Below are 22,698 nucleotides of genomic sequence, written 5' to 3' on the forward strand. Positions count from 1 at the left end.
GCGAGGTCCCCGCGCGGTGTCCCGGGAGCCCGCGGCGGCCGGTGAGAGAGTCCCCGCGGGTAGCGCCTCCCCCTCCCGGGCGGGCCTGCGTGACAGGAGGAGGCGGGGAGAGGCGGCCGGTGTGACAGGAGGTGGAGGCGGCGCCTGATCCCAGCGGCCCCTGGAGCCCGGTACCCCGCTGATCCCCGTTACTCAGGGGGGGGGGGGGGTGTGACTCGTTACCCAGGCCGGGGGGGTGTCCCGTTACCCAGGCCGGGGGGGTGTCCCGTTACCCAGGCCGGGGGGGTGTCCCGTTACCCAGGCCGGGGGGGTGTCCCGTTACCCAGGCAGGGGGGTGTCCCGTTACCCAGGCCGGGGGGGTGTCCCGTTACCCAGGCCGGGGGGGTGTCCCGTTACCCAGGCAGGGGGGTGTCCCGTTACCCAGGCCGGGAGGGGTGTCCCCTTACCCAGGCCAGGGGGTGGTGGGTGTGGGGGTGTGACCCGTTACCCAGGCCAGGAGGGGTGACCCGTTACCCAGGCCAGGAGGGGTGTCCCGTTACCCAGGCCGGGGTGGGGTCTCCTGTTACCCAGGCCGGGGCGCCATGGTGCAGAAGCAGCGCTGCCCCCCACACAGGGACGGCGTGTACCGCTGGTTCTCCGAGCTGCCCTCCTCCCAGCGGGTGGAGTTCCTCTGCGGGCTGCTGGACCTGTGCCTCCCGCTGGAGCTGCGCTTCCTGGGCTGCTGCCTGGAGGACCTGGCCCGCAAAGACTACCACTGCCTGCGGGACTCGGAGATCAAGGCCAACACTCCCGCCGACCTGGGCGGCCTGACCAACCTGACGGACGAGCTGGTCCGCAGCAAGCTGCTGGTGTCCCTGGCTCTGCTGGGCTCGGACAACCGGGAGGCGGCGGGGGTGCTGTGCCGGACACTCACCCACACCCACTCCATCATCAACAACTGCGGGCTGCGGCTGGAGGACGGGAGGACAGGGGACCAGTTCCTGCTGCTCTTCACCATGGCCTCCAACCACCCGGCCTTCAGCTTCCACCAGAAGCAAGTGCTGAGGAAGGAGCTCACTCACATCCACAGCATGGTGGACACGAGTGGGGGGATCCACGCAACGAGCAGCAACGTCCAGACAGCCACCACCACGAGTTTCACCGCCAGCAAGGTGGCAGGAGGGTGCTCCAAGGTAAAAGAGAAGTCAGGTGTGGTGGGGACCATAGGCATGTTCATCACTTGTCTTCTTACAGCAGGGGGGCTCAACTCCAGTCCTCAAGACCCCCCCAAGAAGTCAGGTTTGAAGGCTATCCCTGCTTCAACACAGGTGGCTCAATGAATTGACTGAGCCACCTGTGCTGAAGTAGGGATATCCTGAAAACCTGACCTGTTGGGTGGGGGGGGGGGGGGTCTTGAGGACTGGAGTTGAGCCCCCCCTGTCTTACAGGACATGATGAGAAACCTTTATACTCTGTGGGGTAAGGATAGGCTCGTGGAAGGGTCCAACAATATGTTCATTTTTAAATAACCTATTTGTGGAGTGAAGTGTCATTCTCCCCCAGTAGTATTCAACCTTTCCCGAGCACCAGGCTTTATTTCAAGTGGAAAGAAAGAAACTGTTTGAAAGTTGGACTCAGGAACCCGTCATTCTGTGTTGGGATGGTGGCCCATTTTGGGAAGAGGTTTAGTATTGTGTAGCATAGTGTTATTTTGGAGTGGTACCTTGCCAGGCATTAGGTAAAACGGATGACACCTATCGATGCTGGGAAATATCTGCCCTAGCCTTCTCAAACTCACTTATCACTGGGGATATTATCAGAGAAACAAAAAATAGAGGTACAGTACTTACCAATGTCCTACTTTGTATGTAAATGAATAATGAGGCCACTTGGAAAGATATATATATATATATATATACCACAATTATTAAGGTTATGGTGGGTAAAAAAAGTGACAAAAACCCTCCACAGTAAAGCATAAAGCAACTGTAAATATTACTGTATTACTGTATGTTCATTTGCATGTCTTAGACAATGGGGAAAGACAGGGTTGCAGACCTGTCTAAGACATGCAAATGAACATACAGTAATATTTACAGTTGCTCTCTCTCTCTCTCTCTCTCTCTCTCTCTCTCTCTCTCTCTCTCTCTCTCTCTCTCTCTCTCTCTCTCTCTCTCTCTCTCTCTCTCTCTCTCTCTCTCTCTCTCATTCTCATTCTCTCTTTGTCTCATTCTCATTCTCTCTCATTCTCTCTCATTCTCTCTCATTCTCTCTCATTCTCTCTCATTCTCTCTCTCTCTCTCTCCACACACATACTCGCACAACTTTGTATCTGGTATTGGGAATGTTTTTTTCCTATAGGCCCAGATTGCAAAAGGCCTCTCTGTGCTTAAAATAGGATCCGTGTCATTGAACTATTTGCTGTTTTCAACTTTTTTTTTGTATTTGCAATATCAGAGGGCAATCATGCAGCCATACTAGTGATCAGTGCTAAGCTATTAATGATCAGAAAATTCATAACGAGGACTGATTTATTTGAAGTGTAGGTACCTGGCAGCCGGCTCAATAGATCCCTCTCCCTTGTTTAGCCAGCAATTATTTTCTCCCAGATTATTAGGACTCGTGCATTGCTGGTAAGATTTAGACTGACGTGTTGGGTGTGTTTACGGCATATTCGGTTTGGGATTAAGGCCGAACAAGTCTTTAAAAAAAAATTTTTTTATATATCTGCTGCTGCCGCTTAAATAAGGTTGAACAAGTGTGTCTACCTTTTTTAAAATTTGTTTAAGGCACTAAACAATTATTTTGCATCCGTGTTTTTCATAAATAGTACAGTATATTGTTTGACTATTGCGTATTTGCTCACAAAATAAGGAACCTAAAGGTAACTAAACTAGGGGTTGAGTTTAATGTTGTGAATTAAGTTGTGTTTGCAATAATGCGGTGTGCTATATAATATATAGGTCTTATATTAGGAGTTTATATTGACAAAGTTACACAGCATTGTTAAAAGTTGTAGTTTAAACACAGGATTTACACATTTGATCTAATTTTATGCTATTTCCATTCTTTTAATCTGGGAAACCTATTTATGAATAGCAGTGTCCATTATATTTTAAGATTTAATTCAAGGAAAACTCAGTTTTTTAAATATTTGTGTATATGAGAAACAAATTAATCAAATAACACCAGTTCAGGAAAGGACATTTGCAATCTTTAATATTGTGAAGATGCTTCCAGATATTTAAAACAATAATTATTTTTGGAAGATACTTCACAAGTCTGTTTAATTTGGAGTTCAAACCAATCAATGTTTTCCTATTTGAGAGTCCGTCAGAGGAAGTGTGTGTAAGGCGTTAGTAATTCCTATTTTAGTTTTATACATTTGGTAGACTAGAAATGGCTTATTATAGAATAATGTCAACTGATGTGTGGTTGACAAATAGTAGGCCATTTCCAGCAATGTCGCGTGTGACTTCCCAGAATGTGGTTAAAACCTGGCTTCATTATGAAATATCAAAAATATCAAATTTGCTTTCATGCTGTGAAGATGAGATGGACGTACTATACACATACATATTGCATTGTAGTTTAACTTGGTTTAAGACTGTGTCCGCATGTTCTACGATCTTACTTTGCTAGTATTAGCCATCTTGCTTGGATGACCCTGGTTAAAGTAAAAGTTGGAAGCAACCGAGCTGTGTGAGTTATATCCGTGGTCCTGCACCAGATATTTTACATGACACGTGCATGAGGCGCCACAACAGGCCTTGTTCCAGCGTAAACCCAGAGTCCAGCTCCGTTATTACGCTTCCTAGTAATGAACCATCACACCACCCTCTGCAGTCGCTTTTAGCAGTATGGAGTATAGCAGCTATTCGGTATCTCATCAGTCATGTATTTATCAGATATTGGTTATTGTACTATTTGAAAATAGGCTGTTCATGCAAAAGTGCCCGTTTTTTTTTTCAAAATGGCTGTAGTGTATGTTTTCCTTCTTTTATATTAATACAATTGAAATCCTCCATAAACCCCCTGCACTCTGCTATTGTTTGATGTATAATTTGTATAAGCTTCTTCCTTACTTGAATAGCTACATTTTGCAATGGTTATTTTAAGAAAGTGAAGTATAACGTATATATTTCTCTGGGAAGAAGCAAAACCTTGAAAAGTAATGACCAAAATTGTAGTATTAAAACGTGTGTGTGATATATATATATATATATATATATATATATATATATTACAATCTGAGCCACTGATTGAGCCACCTGTGCAGAAGGATATCCTGAAAAGCTGTTCTGTTGGTGGCCCTTGAAGCCTGGAGTTGGCCACTCCTGCCCTAATGTATTGGCATGTGTGGGGGGCTTAAGATGGCCATGGACACGCAGCTGCTGACTATCAACTATCACTAACCTATGACGCTTCTAGACAGGAAGCTGTCCTTAAATCAAATAATTTCTCTGGAACTGGAGGAGATCTCGCTATGTAAAATGTAAGCCTGGAACTAGAAGGCCCTACAAACACCAAACACATTTGATGGTTTTGCTCTTAAATACATAGTTGTTACCGTATTTTACTTACCATATTGTTTGCGTTATGTTTTCTGTACAGTTTGAAATCAGCGAATACTTAAATAATTGTACTTCTTGGACTTGCGAACTGGAATGTCTTGCAAGCTCAACCCAGATAAATGGCAAGAGCCATACATTAGTGCCCGTCTAACCAAACTAAAGCAATGTTTCTAGCCAAAGAATGTTCTTTCCTGTAAATTTTCCCTAGAATTTTTGTTCTTTTCTGGCAAAGATGACTAACAGTTTTAACACTGTGTCTGCTGCAGGTCGCTCCAAGAATGGAAATCCCCATTAACAGTGTCGGTAACAGTTTAGCAAATGCACTACATACAGCAGCACATTCCACAGAAGAATCGTTACCTAAGAGGCCTTCCGGGAAGCACTCCAAAGGTGAGTGAGTCTTTACCGTTTTCAAAATGATACCTCCAACGCAGAATGCTCCTGCTACAAACAGGACAATGCATGTGGTACTTTGTGGGTGCAAATCATTACAATAGAAAACGGTGCAACCCCTTTAATATTCATACACTAAAAGGCAGTCACTATGTGGAAACTTACATCCATGCCAGCAGGTAACATTTGTTGTAGTGTGTTAATGTATATCAAGGGTGGCCAACTCCAGTCCTCAAGTGCCACCAGCAGGTCGGGTTTTCAGGATATGGCTGCTTCAGCACAGGTGGCAAAGTTGAAGACTGAGCCACTGTTTGAGCCACCTGTGCTGAAGCAGGGATATCCTTCAAACTTGACCCGTTGGTGGCACTTGAGGACTGGAGTTGGCCGCCCCTGGTGTATATGCTGCAGGTCTGTCCTCTCTTTAACGATGTACTGTATACACAGGTCAGGTTTTATACACAATAAGGCTTAGATTGTAGTTTGTCAAATGTAAAGAATGGCATTATGACACTTTTTTTCTTGATTTGGGGGGGGAGGAGATAATCATTAGCTTAAATAATTGTAGGCGCAATCTTTAATAAAACAAAAATAGGCGAATATTCATTAACTTTACAAAAATGAAAGCAGCGGTCTGCGCTGATTGATGGTTTTTTTGCCTTTCATTTTTGACATGCTTTGCAACACTGTTTTTTTTGTTAAATCTCATTCTTTCAAGCAGCAAAAGCGTACGCATAGTGCGGAAAGTTATTCATCAAATTCTTCCCCTGTCAGAGCTGGGGCAGAAAGCTTCACCACAGCATCCAATAGGACGTTTTACTATTGATACTATTTTTTTAGTTTTTTTTGCCTCCGGGAATTTGATATGCAAACTCATTCATGTATTTGGTGATTCCATTTCCTGTGGTATGCCTTTTTATAAATGTTTAGCGTGATTGCATATTTTATCAAACAACCTTTTTCTTGACACTAAATTCTTGGCAAAACAATGCATCAGTTTCTAATGCAGTAGTGGAAGACTGATCTGAGCGTATTATAACTGTTTTTAATTCATGTTCACAATTAAGACGTGATTCAGGATTTTTACCTTGAAAAGATATCTTACGGTAGAACATTTTTTCTGTGTCGGTCTTAATGAATGTTGTGTTATTCCCTTTTAACACACTGCCATTTGTTTTTCATTCACGTTTTCCCTTTGTTAACCGTGAAATGAAAAGTATATTTGTGATTCTTTGTATATATTATATTCCCAATTATGTATTTTTTTTAAAAAATAATTGAAGTTATCAACAGATATTCTATGGGGCTGATTCAGTGTACGCTGAAATCGCCGATCACGCCGCGATAGCCTTGAATGTCAGTTTTCGGCGATGGTCCGCTTCAGAGCTCATTTTATCAGTCCCTATCAATGACGTATTTACGATCTGGACCAAAAAAGAAAATAAATCTCGCCCTGCTGCGAGTCAGAAAGGAGAGAAAATGTGGAGTTATTTAATGCGTGTTTCAAACTTGAAAGTCAGTTGAACAAAAAATGAACCAAGGGCCCTGAGTGTGTTTAAAAATCCCCAAAAGCTTTTTATTGATTTAATTACAACTAACTTTTCATAGAGGGGGTAATTAAAACAATAGCCTCTTTCACTGAATATAAAGTATCTTTGCAGTTTACAAAACTCTGAATGCAATAGCTGTACAAAGCCTCTGGGATTACTTTGCATTATATTCCAAGCCCTGTTATCTGATCTCAACACTTTGGTGTTTTATCATCAGATAAAATCTTCAAGCCAAGGCATGCTGTCCTAACAGCTGTTCCTTACCGTGCTCTTTTAAACAGGCTGCATGTATGCACGTTACCACAGTCCCTGTCGGAGGAGCGCATTGGGAACAAAACAGCTTTGCAAGGAACCATATTCAAATTGTACACCAGTGGTGCTCAACTCCAGTCCTCAAGCCTCAGGTCAGGTCAGGTTTTCAGGATATCCCTGCTTCAGCACAGATGGCTCAATCAGTCCCAGCTTCAGCACAGGTGGCTCAGTCTTTGACTGAGCCTCTGATTGAGCCATCTGTGCTGAAGCTGGGATATCCTGAAAACCTGACCTGTTGGGGGGGGGGCTTGAGGACTGGAGTTGAGCACCACTGGTGTACAATTTGAATATGGTTCCTTGCAAAGCTGTTTTGTTCCCAATGCGCTCCTCCGACAGGGACTGTGGTAACGTGCATACATGCAGCCTGTTTAAAAGAGCACGGTAAGGAACAGCTGTTAGGACAGCATGCCTTGGCTTGAAGATTGTATCTGATGATAAAACACCAAAGTGTTGAGATCAGATAACAGGGCTTGGAATATTGTACACAATGATTGCAAATATCTGTAAAAAATATATCATTATGGATATTAACAGTAATAATCTTCATCGTTTTTCTTTTACCGATATTGCAAACTCTTCTCTTATTGGGGAAATTAGGCAGTGCCCTCCTTGGCCTTCAATACTATTCTTTTAAAGTCACTATATGTTTAAAAATACAATGAAAGCGAGTAAATAATTGCTTATTTTTACTACGGGTGCTTATGTGGTGTTGAGTACTTTTGGGTTGTATGAAGGTGTAGATGGGGGCTAAGAATATTAATTGGTGCTAGGTTTTGTTCTGTGGGACAAGTTTGCCAGGAGATATGCTAGACAGTATCCTGGCACAGCAAATCCATAACTCCATAATGGTACTTTGAATGCTAAAATTCAGATTGCATAAATCACCCTAATTTTTTATTATATACACATACACAAACAGTATATAGATATAGATATATACACACACTAAGTAATGCTTTGATAATCGCAGTAGTCACATTAATGTTTAGGTAGAAATAATTTCTACATGGCTTAATCTTGCATATGCTGTAAACCTGGCCTGTGGATCCTGGGAGTTGGCGTAGTAGTAGGAGGTGATGTTATTTATTTATTCATATTCTTCTTTGAAGCAATGGAAAGTTGTATAGAGAAGGGGTGCTTCCGCCACCCACCAACAGGTCAGGTTTTAAGGATATCCCAGCTTCAGCACAGCTCAGTCTTTGACTGAGCCTCTGATTAAGCCACCTGTGTTGAAGCAGGGGCTGATTGAGTCACCTAGTATAAGGTGGCTGGGAGAATACGAGGAGCCCTGGAAGGAGATCCGTGCTAGCATTAATGTTCAAATCGTTGTTGAACTGCTGCCAAGGCCCCCATACATTGACATTTCTCACACTCATCTGATAGCTGCTAATTCTTCCCATATTCCTTGCATACAATATCCCTTTCTTAATTTGAGCCAAATTAGGGCATGATGGCTGATTCCAGCAGGTTGCAATCTCGTGGCTACAGAAATATGAGCAATGTGTTTATTTCATGCTCAAGTTAGTTTAGGAAAAGGTCTATTCAATAATGCTGCCCAGTTGTCAAGACTTAGTGAAAGGCTAGTACAGTGTGTTGTTGATGAGTAAAAAATAGCGGTTGATACTCGTTCTCTTTAATAGAGATGCAAATTGAGCTTTTTGATGGTGGCTTTGCCTAGCTTTGCCCATTGCTCTGTCTGGGTTCAGGATTAATGTATGAATGTCTATCAATCATTTCCCATCACGCTGGCTACTACACAGATGTTCAAAAAAATGCAGAGGCAAGATTAGGTGAGCGTGAAAAAGCTTCAGCCAAAATGAGATGTGTATAAAAGTTTTCTCCCTTATAGACTCAAATGATTTAATATGATTTCCTGAGATCTAGTCACGGGATCTTGAGAATCCTGCCCCCTTAAATGCCACAAAAGCCGCTTGGATGCTCCTGGAGGAAAGTCTGGATTGTTAAATAGTGCTGTCATAAATTAATTATGGGTCGTGAGTTTGAATTCTTATTTTAAGGAAGTCCAACAAACAAAGAACACGTTTGATAGTTGGATGTGTTGAAGGTGTTGAGGTCTGTTGGGCCTCACAATGTTATACAGTAGATTTACCCAACTGTAAACCCTTTGGGATGCACTGACGCAATATTTACATCGTCCAGTTTTCTGAGCTACCCTCCCCAGGTCAGTGATTGTGTAGTAAAAAAAGGCATCACAAACACATATATTGTGTGTGTGTGTGTGTGTGTGTGTGTGTGTGTGTGTGTGTGTGTGTGTATGTATATACTGTATATATATATATATATATATATATATATATATATATATATACTGTTTTTGAGCAGACTAATGACTACTACAATGTCTTATCAAAGTAGTTAATAAATACTAATGTAAAATCTATAATTTGGTGTTTAGCTTTTCAAAAACTGTTGATATAGGAAGTGGGTTATTTGGGTTTTGTTTTTGCTCTTTTGGCATCTTTTATATATTTTTTGGGGTGAGAAGTAATTTGAAGCAGCGAGTTGTTTTTTCCTTTAGCCTGATGAGCAATTTTCAAAGAATGAAGCATAGAGCCAGTACTTGAACAAACGTGCTCTCATCCAGCTGCTGTTGGAAAATGCATCATTTTATATGCTTCCTTGTGGTGAATTTAGGTTATTTGTCCAAGATTAAGCTGAACTTGCGTTTGCAGAATTACAGTTGCATTTTGCGACAGACTTGTATTAAAGACTGTAGCATGTCAATTGTATTCTTATTCATAAAGTAAGGCACTTATTCTGACCTCATGTATGAGACTGAACCAAATTATTGATAACCAACATTTCAGTCTCCTTCATACATGGATTTGTCTCTGTATTTTATAGTCATTCATACAAGTTCCCTGTGATGTTGATCATTTTACGTTGCACACTTTAACACTTTAACACCTTAGAGCAGTGACAGGAAGGAGGCGATTATTTTTTTTTTTTAACCTCTGAAAATTTGCTGCATCAGTTTTCCTTCAATTAGTTGAGAGAGATTACTTGGCTGAGCTTATTTTGCATTTGATTGCAATTCCAATATATTTTATAGCTGAAACTGATACTCTAAACTATGGACCGACTTCTGCATACAATAATCTAGCTCAGGGGTGGCCAACTCCAGTCCTCAAGGGCCACCAACAGGCCAGGTTTTAAGGATATCCATGCTTCAGCACAGGTGGCTTAATCAGTGGCTCAGTTGAGGTCTGCTTCAGCACAGGCGTCTCAGTCTTTGACTGAGTTAGTGATTGAGCCACGTGTGCTGAAGCAGGGATATCCCTAATACCTGACCTATTGTTGGCCCTTTAAGGCTGGGGTTGGCTACACCCTGAGCTATCCCATTTAGCTTGAACTTCAATCTGTATTCATATTTAAGTAAATGAATGTAATATGTACCCACAGCCCGTTATTTTCAGTACATCGGTGGGATTTCAGGCCTGGATGATGATGATTGGTTAAGTGAGTTCTCGTGTTTTTCTCGGTCTCGGAAAACAGCTGAATAATAACATCTGGTTTTCCGATTGTACCGTCTCCATTCTTTTTCCCGAACCTATGAATCATGACTGTATTCAGCACAGATGTTAATGCTTTTTGTAAAAATATTTCTTTTTATGCTACGTTTCAAAATGTTTCTATACGGAAACCATGTGCCGCCACAAACGGGCTGTACTTTGATCAGCTGATTTGCTGACTGCCCGTTTTCTGAGTAGTGTACACGGATGATGTTGTATTAACTGTGGCAGCCAAAAGTAACACAGGGTTTTGTGTCGGTGCTCACATGAAAGAAAAAAGACGTATATATTTTTTTACAGCACATTTACCTCTTTGGTTCTTAAATAGGTCTCTAGGATTTCTGTTTCTACATAACCTGCCCCTCCCCCAACCCCCCCAAAGAAATAGACAAAAGTTTGACTTGGATTTTTCGCTGATTCTATTTTTAGAAGTAAATAAAAGGAAACACAGTGGGCAGCTGCAGAAACTCGGACATTATCCATCACACCCGCTTCCCAAGCAAAGGTCACGCTTTCATCTGTGCCAGGGGCAGCCAACTCCAATCCTCTAGGGCCACCAACAGGTCAGGTTTTACGGATGTCCCTGCTTCAGCACAGGTGGCTCAAAGACTGAGCCACTGATTGAGGCACATGTTCTGAAGCAGGGACATCCGTAAAACCTGACCTGTTGGTGGCCCTAGAGGACTGAAGTTGGCCTATGCCTTCACTTATTCATGTGACCCTTTTGCTGATGGAAGACATATCGTCATCTTCTTCACACACATACACACACACACATATACATACATACACACACACACACACACACACACACACACACACACACACACACACACACACACACACACTCTTTTACAATAGTCCTTGCGAAAGTTGTTTCCTTGTATTTCTCTTCTAAGAGAACAGTATATCCCTAATGGGGTGTAGAGATCTTTCAAAAAATTGGGCACACTTGAATATTGGAAGATTAGACAATCCTGTCATGTCATTATAGACAGGGACTGTACAACGCTAAATAAATCAGGCTGCATGTATGAACAGAACAGGACACCTACTGTAGCAATAATAGTGTCAGTGTATCACCCCATACAGAGACTGCAGCAGTACTAGGAAAGTCATATGAGGAAACCAATAGGATCCTCTCTGGCGAAAATAAGAGTAGCCGGGTACGTGGTGAATCAGGGAATACATAAGCACCATCGTGTTACAGTGCAGAGGAGAACCATGATATCACGCGAGAATCCAATAGATGGACCGAATGGAGTATATACTCAGTATCACCCTACTATCCGCTGTATAGTCCTCCAAAAGAAAGATATGCGTCTACAGTCCTGGTTCAGTTTGTTGGAGGAATGGCCCCTACAGGTAGGATGACGCCATAAAGCCCCACACTGCACCCGTCTGCTCTCCACTGGGAGTATCTCTCTTCTGCAAAAAGAACGGGCACAGGCTTCTCCACTGAAGGAAAACAGGAAAGTAAACACGGCTTGTAAAAAGTTCCAATAAATAAGGAGAAGAGAATAAGAGGGGCCTTGTGGCAGGAAAGGGTATACTGTATATATAATATACTGTACTTCCTTTGCTCTCTCTTCTGTACCGTGAAGGGATAACAAAGTGCAGTATCATCAGTGTGAGATCAGCGACTTCAAGGAGCTTGGGAAATGACTTTTTAATTCAAGACAGATCCTAGTGCTGCTGATCGCAAACAGTTTTCCATGCAGCCTGAGTAACGCGGCACAATCCGTTAAGCGCCAAAATTATCTGTGAGAACGAAAGATCTGCCGGCAAACCTCGCACGTTCAGATGTAATCTATATTCAGAAATTACCTAATTAAGCTTTACAGATCCAACAAATCCTAATAAATAGCTAAGCGTACATTGTCAGAGGCGCAAATCTTTCTGTAGTAGATGCATCAAGAATGCTGACAAAAAACTATTACCTGGTAATTAATCTATCTGATCTCATTTTAGAGGCTCAGCTAGTTCGTTGAATGTATAATTGGTTTAGCTTTTCGTCTGCCGCCCCCTGCTATATTGTATATGTGGTTGTGCCTACTGCCCTATTACACAAGTGATGCGGTTTTTAAATGATTTTAGATGTTTACATGTCTTGTTTTTGGTGTTTTCTGCGATTTTCAAATCCGAGGGTTGTTTTATATATTATTGTGATGCATTTATAATAAATATATATACTTCTTTTTTCCGTGACTCTCCAGGTGTGCTCCAATGTTTGAGACTTTTCTTTTTGTGTTGACATTGTTCGCCTTTTGGATGCACTGCTAGGTTTATGATATTTTATTGGGAATCCTAGCTGAGGGGGTGTGCTAGGGTAAAGATCAGGGGGCGGCGGCATCTCCACTCCTCAAGGGCCACCAACAAGTCCGGTTTTAAGGATGTCCCTGCTTCAGCACAGGTGGCTCAATTGAGCCTCTGATTGCGCCACCTGTCCTGAAGCAGGGGCTGATTGAGCTACCTGTGCTGAAGCAGGGATATCCTGAAAACCTGACCCGTCGGAGGCTGAGGACTGGAGTTACCTATCCCTGACATAGATGTATCTGCTGCGGGTTAGTTTGTGTTGTTTTTGTATATTACTAAAAAAAAATATTTCTATAAGTTTGAAATGCCCCTTTGTGTATTTCCGTGTCCCATGCCTTCCGAGATTGCACACAGGTGCAGAGTGTTGTAACATGCAATACTCTATTTGGTACGCTCATGTTTCTAGCCGTGGCTGTAGTGGTCACTCGTAATTAGATGGGGGGAGGGGGGAGGGGGGAGAATTTATGAAGTTCAAGCACATAGATAAGAGGCTCACTCCCCCTGTAATTTGCCGGGATCCTAATGGTAACCTCAAAAACCATAAAGCTCGAATTAGGAAAGTCTCTAAGGCAAAGCATCCAGTTCTCATTGATCTCCAACCACTGGGGAGACAATAACATGTTTGATTGTATTTCCATACCTCATCCAGTATGGTGAGCAGAAGCCGGATAACACATTGACAATGCATTCTCCCATCGTTGCTATTTCGCTCCTCCCTATATTGATTAGGGGGCTTGTATGTGTGTCATGGATCCAGTTGTGGGTCAGCGTGTGTGCGCTTTGTCATTGCATCAATAATGACTTTTCACGATCCGTGGTGGATTAACATAGGGAACTCATTGAATGTATAGACTTTTGACTGTGATTTTTTTCCACATACATATTAAATGGGATTTTATTCTGATAGTATTTAAACAAATACACTGGTTAATTGAGACATTATTTTGCCTTTTTGCACTGAAAAGGGCATGTAATTAATTGCTTAGATAGGTAGTGCTCTCAACAAAAGGATTACTACAGGTCCTTCAACAATGCAAGGTACTCCCAGCGGTGATTACTATTGTACTTTTGGTGGGATACACACATTACTCTGCTGGCCCTCCTTAACTCTGCATTTTCATGAATAAACAAGCAGACGAGGGCGCAGTCTCCCCCCACCCCGTCTCTGCGGGCACTTCTCCAGTACATTTAATATTTGCTCTCAGCTGCTTGATCGTCAGCAGCGTTTTGAATTCCTGATGAATGATTGATCTGCGGAGGCTGCTTTGCATGAGAGCCTGGGTTACCGGTAGGATTACCGAGCCCTGCAGCGGTTTCTGATAAATAAGTCCCACATGGGCAGGTCGAAATATGTGAGATTGGATTTCCCCTAACACGTTTTTTTAAAACCGGCAGCCGGTTCAGGTTCGCTGATCTACAAATGTAGTTGCAAAAAAAGATACAGATTTTGTTTGTGTCCTAAGAACCGTAAACTCGACCTATAACACATTACTTCTCCATGTTCTATAATATTTTGGGTTTTTATCAATGCAAAGTTTTTCCTTGACATCTAGTTATTCATTCATAATATGTATTTCCTGTGTGTTTTGCCTAAAACGTAAGCAATTTGTTTCCACAGTGTATGTTGAAAAAATAGAAGTAAAGTTATTTCCGCAGAAGAAGAAAGAAAAAAATTCAGACTGCTGTTTTGAGGTATTTATTTATTGTACAAACACGATGTCCCATTAAAACACCTGCATTTTCAAACCATTGTTCGCTGCTTCGTACATTTTCACTTCCATTTTGCAGTCTTAATTCTGTAAAAAAAAAAAAAAAAATACCTCTGAACCCTGTTAACACTTTAACAACCGAGAGGTTCTGGAACATATTCTCAAACACGTTCATTAACACAGACACACGTTATAAAAGATATTCTGCCAGTCTCTCAACTGATGTTATATCTATGCTTAGAATTGGTAGAAATGATGAGAGACCCGCTGTGAGTCCCGCTATACTGCCAGGGATTCGCCAGTACAGATTTTGTTTGGGGTGAGCCCCTTGTTGGGACTCTCTGCTCGAATTCAACAAAATTAACTGATCAAACAAAATAGAAATATTGTGTGTAAGTAGCAATGTTTTGGGGATTGTAACATTCTGTTATGCTAAAATCGTAACACATTTGCTACAAAAGCAACAGTCCTTGTTTGTGAGCATCTCTGTAAAACTGCGCATCTCCAGTTCATGTGTTGGTTTTGTTTTTTCAGATTTTGTTGTCTGATTCGTTCAGATCTTTGGTAACCAAATCTTCTGCAGAAGTCACTGAATTTATTTCAAAGGTAATCCGATCAATGACTGCAGCACATCTTATTTTGAAGTGTCTGTGATGCTGGGTGAATGAAGGATTTGTGAACCCCACTGGGCCCCAAATCAGAAGATCGCCGATGATTCCACAAAGATTTATTTTTTATTTTTTTAACGCCACATTAGCTAAAATATCTTCAGAAGAGCAGCTCCTGGAAGATGTTATTCTAGGTCAGGGGTTGCCAACTCCAGTCCTCAAGAGCCACCAACAGGTCAGGTTTTCAGGATATCCCTGCTTCAGCACAGGTGGCTCAATAGGTGGTTTAGTCTTTGACTGAGCCACTGATTGAGCCACCTGTGCTGCAGCAGGGATATCCTGAAAACCTGACCTGTTGGTAGCCCTTGAGGATTGGCGTTGGGGAGCCTTGATGTAGGTTTTATATTTTAGCTTGAAGTAATAGCACTCTCAGCCGCTTTTAAACTGATTTTGTGTGTGGCTTTTGTGCGATGGGAAGAGGCTTCGGCTAAATCTCCCCATGTGTCCTTTTAGCTTTCCCACCTGTTCCCAGAGGAAAACTTGGAGAAACGCACTCCTTATCGGGCTGGCATGGACTCCTATTCCATCGAAAGGAACCACGCCGACCTCGACTTAGACCTTCGGTACAGTGATTTTATTGGGAATAGTTGTCGGAAACACTGACTGTCTGCTAAAAATAGAACATATTTCAGTTTGAGTGGATTAAGTAACCTGTTGGCCTCCTGCGGGGCCTGGAACACATTGCTTTGCAGTAGATGGGGGTGGAGATATCACTCTGGATTGAACCGGGACATATTATGATAGCATTTCTTAGTGTTGGGACACGCTACGTTGAGCAATTTTTGACCCAGACAATAGCTGGAAACGGTAACATCATTTTATAACGTATTTCCAGGTATCTGGTATCTTTGCCTCCCCAAGTGTTAAAGAGTGACCTTGTCACGAAATTCTTCAGTTCTCCACCCAGCCACCAACAGCATCAGATCTTAAGTAAGGGTTTGTAACAGCATCATTCCCATTCTGTTTAACATTCGCACAGAACATGTTCATCTCTCATGTATTTATTTTGTATTTTTTTTATTAAAGCTGCACACAATCCATCCCACGTGAAAGTGATCTCCTCGCTGGGGGCATCTATACGGTGAGTAACGCTGACATGCAAAGCCGTCCAGTGACGCGCAAACGCAACACTGCAATCTCTCCTCTGTGTGCATGTAATGTCTGCGCTGTACGACGCGGGGGGAGTGGCTAGGCCAGTATGTAGAGGACCATGCTTTGCGTATTTATCCAACATGTTGTGGGGGGGGGGGGGGGTTTAAAGTGGCAATCATTTTGTCACTTTTTTTCACACAGGATTGAAGCAGGGGGGTCCTCAGAGCTGAACCCCATTAATTTCAGCTGCGGGGACCCCCTTACTTACCTCCTGTAGGGAGTGCTGGTAGCCGCTCGGCCGGCGGGGATCTCATAATGGTGAAGTTGCAAAGCTCCCGCGCCCTGGGCCAATAGGAAGCCGTGATGTCATCAGGTTCGGCTTTCTATTGGCCCACTTGACGCGGGAGATTTAAACTTGCAGGAGACACTGGCACCCCCTTTGGAGGTAAGTATCTGTGGAAGCAGGGGTCCCCGGAGTTGAGATTAATGGGGTTTAGCTCCGGAGACCCCCTGCATCGATACTGTGTTACATAGTTACATAGTCGATGAGGTTGAAAAAAGACGTACGCTGTGCTACATTTAGAATGTAAAAAAATTATAAATGTAAAACAAAAAAAGCGCTTGTTTTGCCCTTTTTTTAAAGCGTCAGTTCATCCCCTGGCCCCACCTTTTTTTATTACCAGAATGGGAACTGTGCTAATTTCAGGTCCGGGGACCCCTGTGAAGGTAGCGCCGGTTCTTCCTGGTATTTAAATCTCTCAAGTCACATGGGCCAATAGGAAGACTTCCTATTGGCCCATGTGACATGGGAGATTTAAATCGCCATATTGTTTTTGGAGGAGACGGTATATGCGCTGCCTTCTGCTTTAAGTATCTCCTGAGCCAGGGAGTGTTCAAAACAAGCGTGACCGCTGCTTGTACGTGTGTTGTATAAGCGGATCTATTTTATTTTTAAAATGAATAACAATCTGGTTTTGTTTTCAGACCAATATGTGGTGTTGCAAGCATCCAGTCTTCCCAAAGCATGAGTCCATCGCAGCACAGCGGGGCAGCCGTCACCTTGTCACCCTGCTCTCATTCAGGGAGCTGCAGCACCTCGTCGCTATCTTACCGCCCGCTGGTGGAAGCGTCTTCCTCTGTCCTGGTGTCTTCCAGCGCGCCAAGCCCCCAAACCCAAGAGCAACAGGAAATATTTGAGTGGCTCAGAAAACTGCGTTTGCACAAATATTACACCGTCTTCAATCAGCTGTCCATGAAAAAGGTGAGGGGCTGACTGGCATGAACTGCACAGTCAGATTAACGGATGTTTCTAGAAGCCGTGAGTACAGTTTATATTCATGATCAGCTTTTCTATAACCATAAGGAGAAGGATCGGCTCGGTGAGTAAAGACACTGACTGTAGCAGGGGAGCCTGGTTAAATTCCCGCTTTCCGCTCCTTGTGACCTTGGGCAAGTCACTGTATCTCAGGCACCAGTAACATAGAGTGTAAGCTCCTCTGGGCAGGGGATGTATCTGTAACAGTGTGCTTTGTACTGCGCGCTGTACTGTAATTGTGATGCGCTGAGTCCCAGAGATCTATATGAAATAAAGTTATTTTTTATATTGTACATGGAAGGGAAGCAGGGGGTTCAGTTCCCTAGATATGTGTGGGGGAAGTTACCGCCAGTACATCCATAAAGGTAAAGCCCCCCCCCCCCCCCGTGTTACGAGGGGCGATAAGGAGCCACGGACGTGGTGACCTCCTATTGCCCCACTTAAAGCTGGAGATTGAAACCATTGTTTTACTCCCAGTGAAGAGGATGAAGCCGGCGCCACATTTTACATAGTATCTCAGGAACTAAGGGGTTACCATTAACGCTGTTCAGCTCTGAGACCCCCCAACTTCCATTCCACATAAAGGTGTGGGGGCAGAATATGTGGAGACCGCTCTTTTAAGGGTAGAAATGATGTAGGGCCTTGGTTACCAAGAGAGGTTTTCTGGAACTCATTGGGGTTTCTCACGTGCCTCCAAGGGACCTGCCCCCCAAAATCTAATGCAGATCCCAGGCCGTATAGTGAGTTTGGGGGACGGCGCTCTTAGTAAGGCCCCCAAATTGCACCCTGGGGAGGGGGGGTGGGTATTGCCGTCAATTACAGCAGGAGCTTCCGAAGTCGATCCCCACAGTTAATTGTATCAACAGCAGCAAGGCATTGTGGGGTGTGACTTTGGAAGCTCCCGTTGTGAGTGACAGCTATACCCCTCCCCCCCATGCTGCCCACACACTGGGGGGCAGTTTGTGGGCCTTATTAAGTGTGTGTTCCCCCACGAGCTCCGGACACTGTACTGCCTGGGGTCGGTCAGTTTTGTTAGCGATAGTGTAACGCAGCAATAAGATTCATTCATTAGTGATTCACGCAACAAATATTTTCTATCAGGGAGAGCACGAGGTAAGAAATGGGGAACCGCTGCTGTAGGGAAAGGATGTCGGTGACTTTTACTGCCCTCTGGTGGATACAGAAGGAACTTGTTTAGCATTTTTATTATAATTGCTGAAATAGGTCATGAAAATGTCGTTTTGTTTCTGTATGTAGCCATTTCACTCCTTTTTGTTTGTGTAATGATTTGTATTTGCCCACGTGTAATAAGAATAGTGATGCATTATTTGCATAACATTTTTCTTCTGATAAATATAAAACTTTGGCATTTTGTTGCGTGTTTATAATAAAACGTACTTAGCCCTACCCAGTGTGTTATATCTCTTTAATTAGTTTAGCAATAGGTGAAATACAAACCCACAGGCTGTTAATGAGGTGTGCTTAATTGCAACTAGTATTATTACTCCATGTGTATCTATATTTATCTGTGGTGTATCATTTTGTTTTTAGTTTTTGAGCCTCACTGATGAAGATTTAAATAAATTTGAATCTCTAACCATGGGGGCAAAGAAGAAGCTGAAAACACAGCTGGAGTTAGAGAAGTGAGTATGATCATCGCCATACTCCACTACAGTCTTGCTTTTGTAATGCATCTGGAGTTGTAGTAGCATAAATTGATTCTTATTGTATTCTATACTTTTCACCTGTATGTATGAATGTATGTATGTATATCTTTATTTATATAGCGCCATTAATGTACACAGTTCTCCACAGCAGTGATACACGTGACAATCATATAAATAATACAAATAACACATAATGGGAAGAAGCGCTTCAGACATAAAAGTGACATTTATGAAAAGGAGTCCCTGCTCCGAAGAGCTTACAATCGAATTGGTAAATAGGAGGAATGTACAGAGACAGTAGGGAGGTGTTCTGGTAAGTGCGTCTGCAAGGGGCCAAGGTTTATGTAGGAGGTGTAAAGTATCAGCCACGTAGCTACTCGTATGCTTCGTTGAGGTGTTTTTTAAGATTGGTCTTACAAGGTGGATAGAGCGGGTGCTAGTCGGATATTGAGGGGAAGGGCAGTCAGTGAAAGAGGTTTAAGGCGGGAGAGGGCTTTAGATACAAAAGGGGTAGAGAGGTGACATCCTTGAGCAGAACGCTAGAGTCGGGATGGTGCATAGCTGTTTTGTCAGTTGGCTCAAATCGATGATGTGGTGTCATTAAGAAATACGTCTATAAAGTAATGGTACAGTATATATTAAAAAGGTTTTTAATTTCAATGTATGTAAAGAAGAAATTCCTTTTGGGGGACCGTTCTAAATACAAAGGAAGAGATAAGAAAATACCAACGGCCCTCAACTCTATACTTGTACTAGTGAAGAACGTTATAATGAGCAAATGGTTAGATACGTCCCCATCTTCAATCAGGGATCTAGAAAAGGAAATATATCATTTGATAGAACGAGATTCAATATATAATGGGGATCCACTGGGTGTAAAATGTGAAGAAAAATGGGCACCAATTTTAAAATGTATACCAAAGGAAAGAGGGGTCAAAAGAGATATATTCTGTGGGAAAAGAACGTCCTGCAGAAAAGCGAGAAGAGGCGACGTGACATGGATGTACAAGTGTATACTTGATTATATGCTATTAAGGTTAAAGTTTAACAAAGAGAGATTAAGGTCCCAACGCCCTCATTCCCTGTTATTTCTGTGTCTGTGCTGTTATGCAAAGATATATAAAAAAAAATCTATCACACATTGGTGGGAATAGTAGATTAGAAACCACGGAAAATATTCTACAAAGTTGACTATAATAGTAATATTTTAGTAGAAATGAGAGGTGGTTAAGAAAGGAACATGTACAAATACTGTATGTGAACTATCTACTGTGTGTTGTAAACAAATACAATTGAAAAAGTGAATAAATTGTTTGAACAAAAGAAATCCGTCTATTCTTGGACCTGAACGATCTGTGGAGCGGTCCCTGTGCTGCGAAGCTTTCACATTGCAATGGGGGAGATGATCTGTAGAAAGCCGGAGTTGTACAGCTGCTGCTGTGGGCAGAGGGCTTAATTACTGCCGTTCTCCGAAGAGTTACAGGAAATGAGACATAATGACATGAAGGCGTGCAAGCGAACTAGGGAGGAACTGGAGGAGAAGTAAAGATAGTTCGCTCCTTTGTCACAGAGTTTTATGAAGCAAACAGGTGGTAATGAAGATTACTTTTGGGGCATCGGATTAGGTTCTATGTGATGAAAATCATGCAATAAATGATACGATGCTGCAACAAACTGTCACGGATTTGTCATTTAAATATTTGAGTTGATGACATTTGTAACTGTTGATGTAAATTGTCGACTTTTGCACATGTTTAAAGCAGCAGTTCAAGCAATATCCTACGTGTGTGGGTTTTTAATAAATCAGTTCTGTACTGTGAGAAAATACTTGTAACATTTAAAATAATGTTTTAAAGACATGTTTAATGTTTCTAATGTAGGAAGCATTTCCAAAGGGACAGCCCCCTTCCCATTCTGATAGGCTCTGGCTCTTGAGCCCCGCCCTCTCTCTAGCAGTGCACCAATTGTATCTAGTAACTGCCCAGTCAATCATATTCCAGGACTACATTGCCCACAATGCTGTGCAAGAACGGAATTAAATGACGCAGAGCAAGCGATCGATTACAGGAGAACGGATTGATCTGCAGCTTAGCTAATCACTTGTCAGTGTGCGAATTGTACTGATGCACATATTGAATAGGGGAAAAAATATATACTTTCAAAACGGCAACTTGAATAGGGGCTAAGCGTGGTGGATAGGTCTTGGAAGAAAGGTATACACCTCCATTTTGTTAAGGGCTGTGTGTGCAGCGCAAATACCTATACCAGGGGTAACCAACTCCAATCATCCAGGGCCACCAACTTTTTGACTGAGCCCCTGATTGAGCCACCTATGCTGAAGCAGACATGTCCTGAAAACCTGACCTGTTTGCTACCCCTGACCTATACATATACCGCAGTTCTTTGTTTGCATCGATGTGCTGTTTTTGCCCTTTCTGCATCATAGTAGCCTCATTGTGAAATATTATCTGCACACGGTATACTATATATACTGTTATTATATATTTTCAGTTTCCTTTGTACGTTTTCATAAATTCTCCTCTCTCCTTTATATCTCGCAGGGAGAAATCTGAGAAACGGGGCCTAAATCCAGCCTTGTGTGCTTCATTTAACAGCAGCGCCGTTGCAAGGGTTCCTCCTACCAGTCATGTTGGGCCCGTTCAAAATGTTCACTGCAATCATGCTACAGGTAACGTAACTGCATGAGTGCGCTGAAACAATGCACTATATATTCTCATAATACTCTTATGAGAAGGGCCATCCTCGAAAAACCAGCAAAGCAATCTTGTGTCTGTCTATGCTCTGTGGCTATGGTTAGTTATTTTTGTAAACTATTAATTGTAGGATACGTTCTTTACTGATCAGGTTAGTTAGACAATCACCTGCATTGATTCCTTCACACGCAGAATGATCTCTGCAAGACTTGCTTCCCACTGGATTTCTTGTTGGCTGCCCTAACCTAAATGATTATGTTCTGGTAAGGTACCACCGAATGTATCCAGGGAATAAAGGTGCAATCCCATGAAGCCGGTCAAATACCAACCTTTTGTAAATAACTTAACTATGTCATTGCCTTCCCTAAACAAAGCTAACTATGCTAACAGCAAATGTTTGGGGGATTTTATTTTGTAGATTAATTCTTTGTTGACGTGTTTGTCAATCAAGTGGGGTTTTCTACTTCTTCCAGCCTGTCCTTATCAGAGAACCAATACAGATAACAGGAGGGAGACTCTGGCTTTGTACACAGTGACATTGTACAAGATGGAATAACCAGAAGCAATCAAACCCCTGAAGCCTCTGCTTGCCTCGTTTACTTAACTAAACACAATTATTCACCCCTTTAAAGCTGCAGTTCTAGCAATATCCTACCTGTGTGTTTTTTTTTTAATAAATCAGATCTGTACTATGAGAAAATACTATTTTTAAAGACATTATTAATGTATTATAATATAACAAGTGTTTTTTATTTCTATAGCAACCATTTACAAAGTCACACCCCCTTCCTCTTCTGAAACGGGCTCTGGCACACCCCTTTTTGAGCCCTGCCCTCTCTCTAGCAGTGCACCAAATTGTATCTAGTGACTGCCTGGTCA

The 22,698-nt window shown here is 42.6% G+C and overlaps 1 protein-coding gene and 1 long non-coding RNA gene across 2 annotated transcripts in view; one reads left to right on the plus strand and one right to left on the minus strand.

Annotated features, from left to right (window-relative positions):
• The window catches only part of LOC142470215 (uncharacterized), an 11,000-nt gene extending 10,777 nt beyond the window's left edge, over positions 1 to 223 (minus strand). Inside the window, exon 1 of the long non-coding RNA XR_012789231.1 lies at positions 1 to 223. This exon is cut by the window's left edge and continues 96 nt beyond it. This is a non-coding gene — a long non-coding RNA (uncharacterized LOC142470215).
• A 176-nt stretch (positions 224 to 399) lies between these two features.
• Positions 400 to 22,698, plus strand: part of ZCCHC14 (zinc finger CCHC-type containing 14) — a 29,250-nt gene continuing 6,951 nt past the window's right edge. The window contains exons 1-10 of the mRNA XM_075576434.1: positions 400 to 1,172; positions 4,820 to 4,943; positions 14,273 to 14,346; positions 14,898 to 14,969; positions 15,485 to 15,594; positions 15,867 to 15,961; positions 16,058 to 16,112; positions 17,108 to 17,384; positions 18,990 to 19,081; positions 21,667 to 21,794. Coding sequence (XP_075432549.1) covers positions 582 to 1,172; positions 4,820 to 4,943; positions 14,273 to 14,346; positions 14,898 to 14,969; positions 15,485 to 15,594; positions 15,867 to 15,961; positions 16,058 to 16,112; positions 17,108 to 17,384; positions 18,990 to 19,081; positions 21,667 to 21,794 — 1,618 coding nt within the window. The 5' untranslated portion in view covers positions 400 to 581. The remainder of the gene's footprint in view (positions 1,173 to 4,819; positions 4,944 to 14,272; positions 14,347 to 14,897; positions 14,970 to 15,484; positions 15,595 to 15,866; positions 15,962 to 16,057; positions 16,113 to 17,107; positions 17,385 to 18,989; positions 19,082 to 21,666; positions 21,795 to 22,698) is intronic.

Source organism: Ascaphus truei, chromosome 19 (genome assembly GCF_040206685.1).
Source record: "Ascaphus truei isolate aAscTru1 chromosome 19, aAscTru1.hap1, whole genome shotgun sequence".
Classification (NCBI taxonomy): domain Eukaryota; kingdom Metazoa; phylum Chordata; class Amphibia; order Anura; family Ascaphidae; genus Ascaphus; species Ascaphus truei.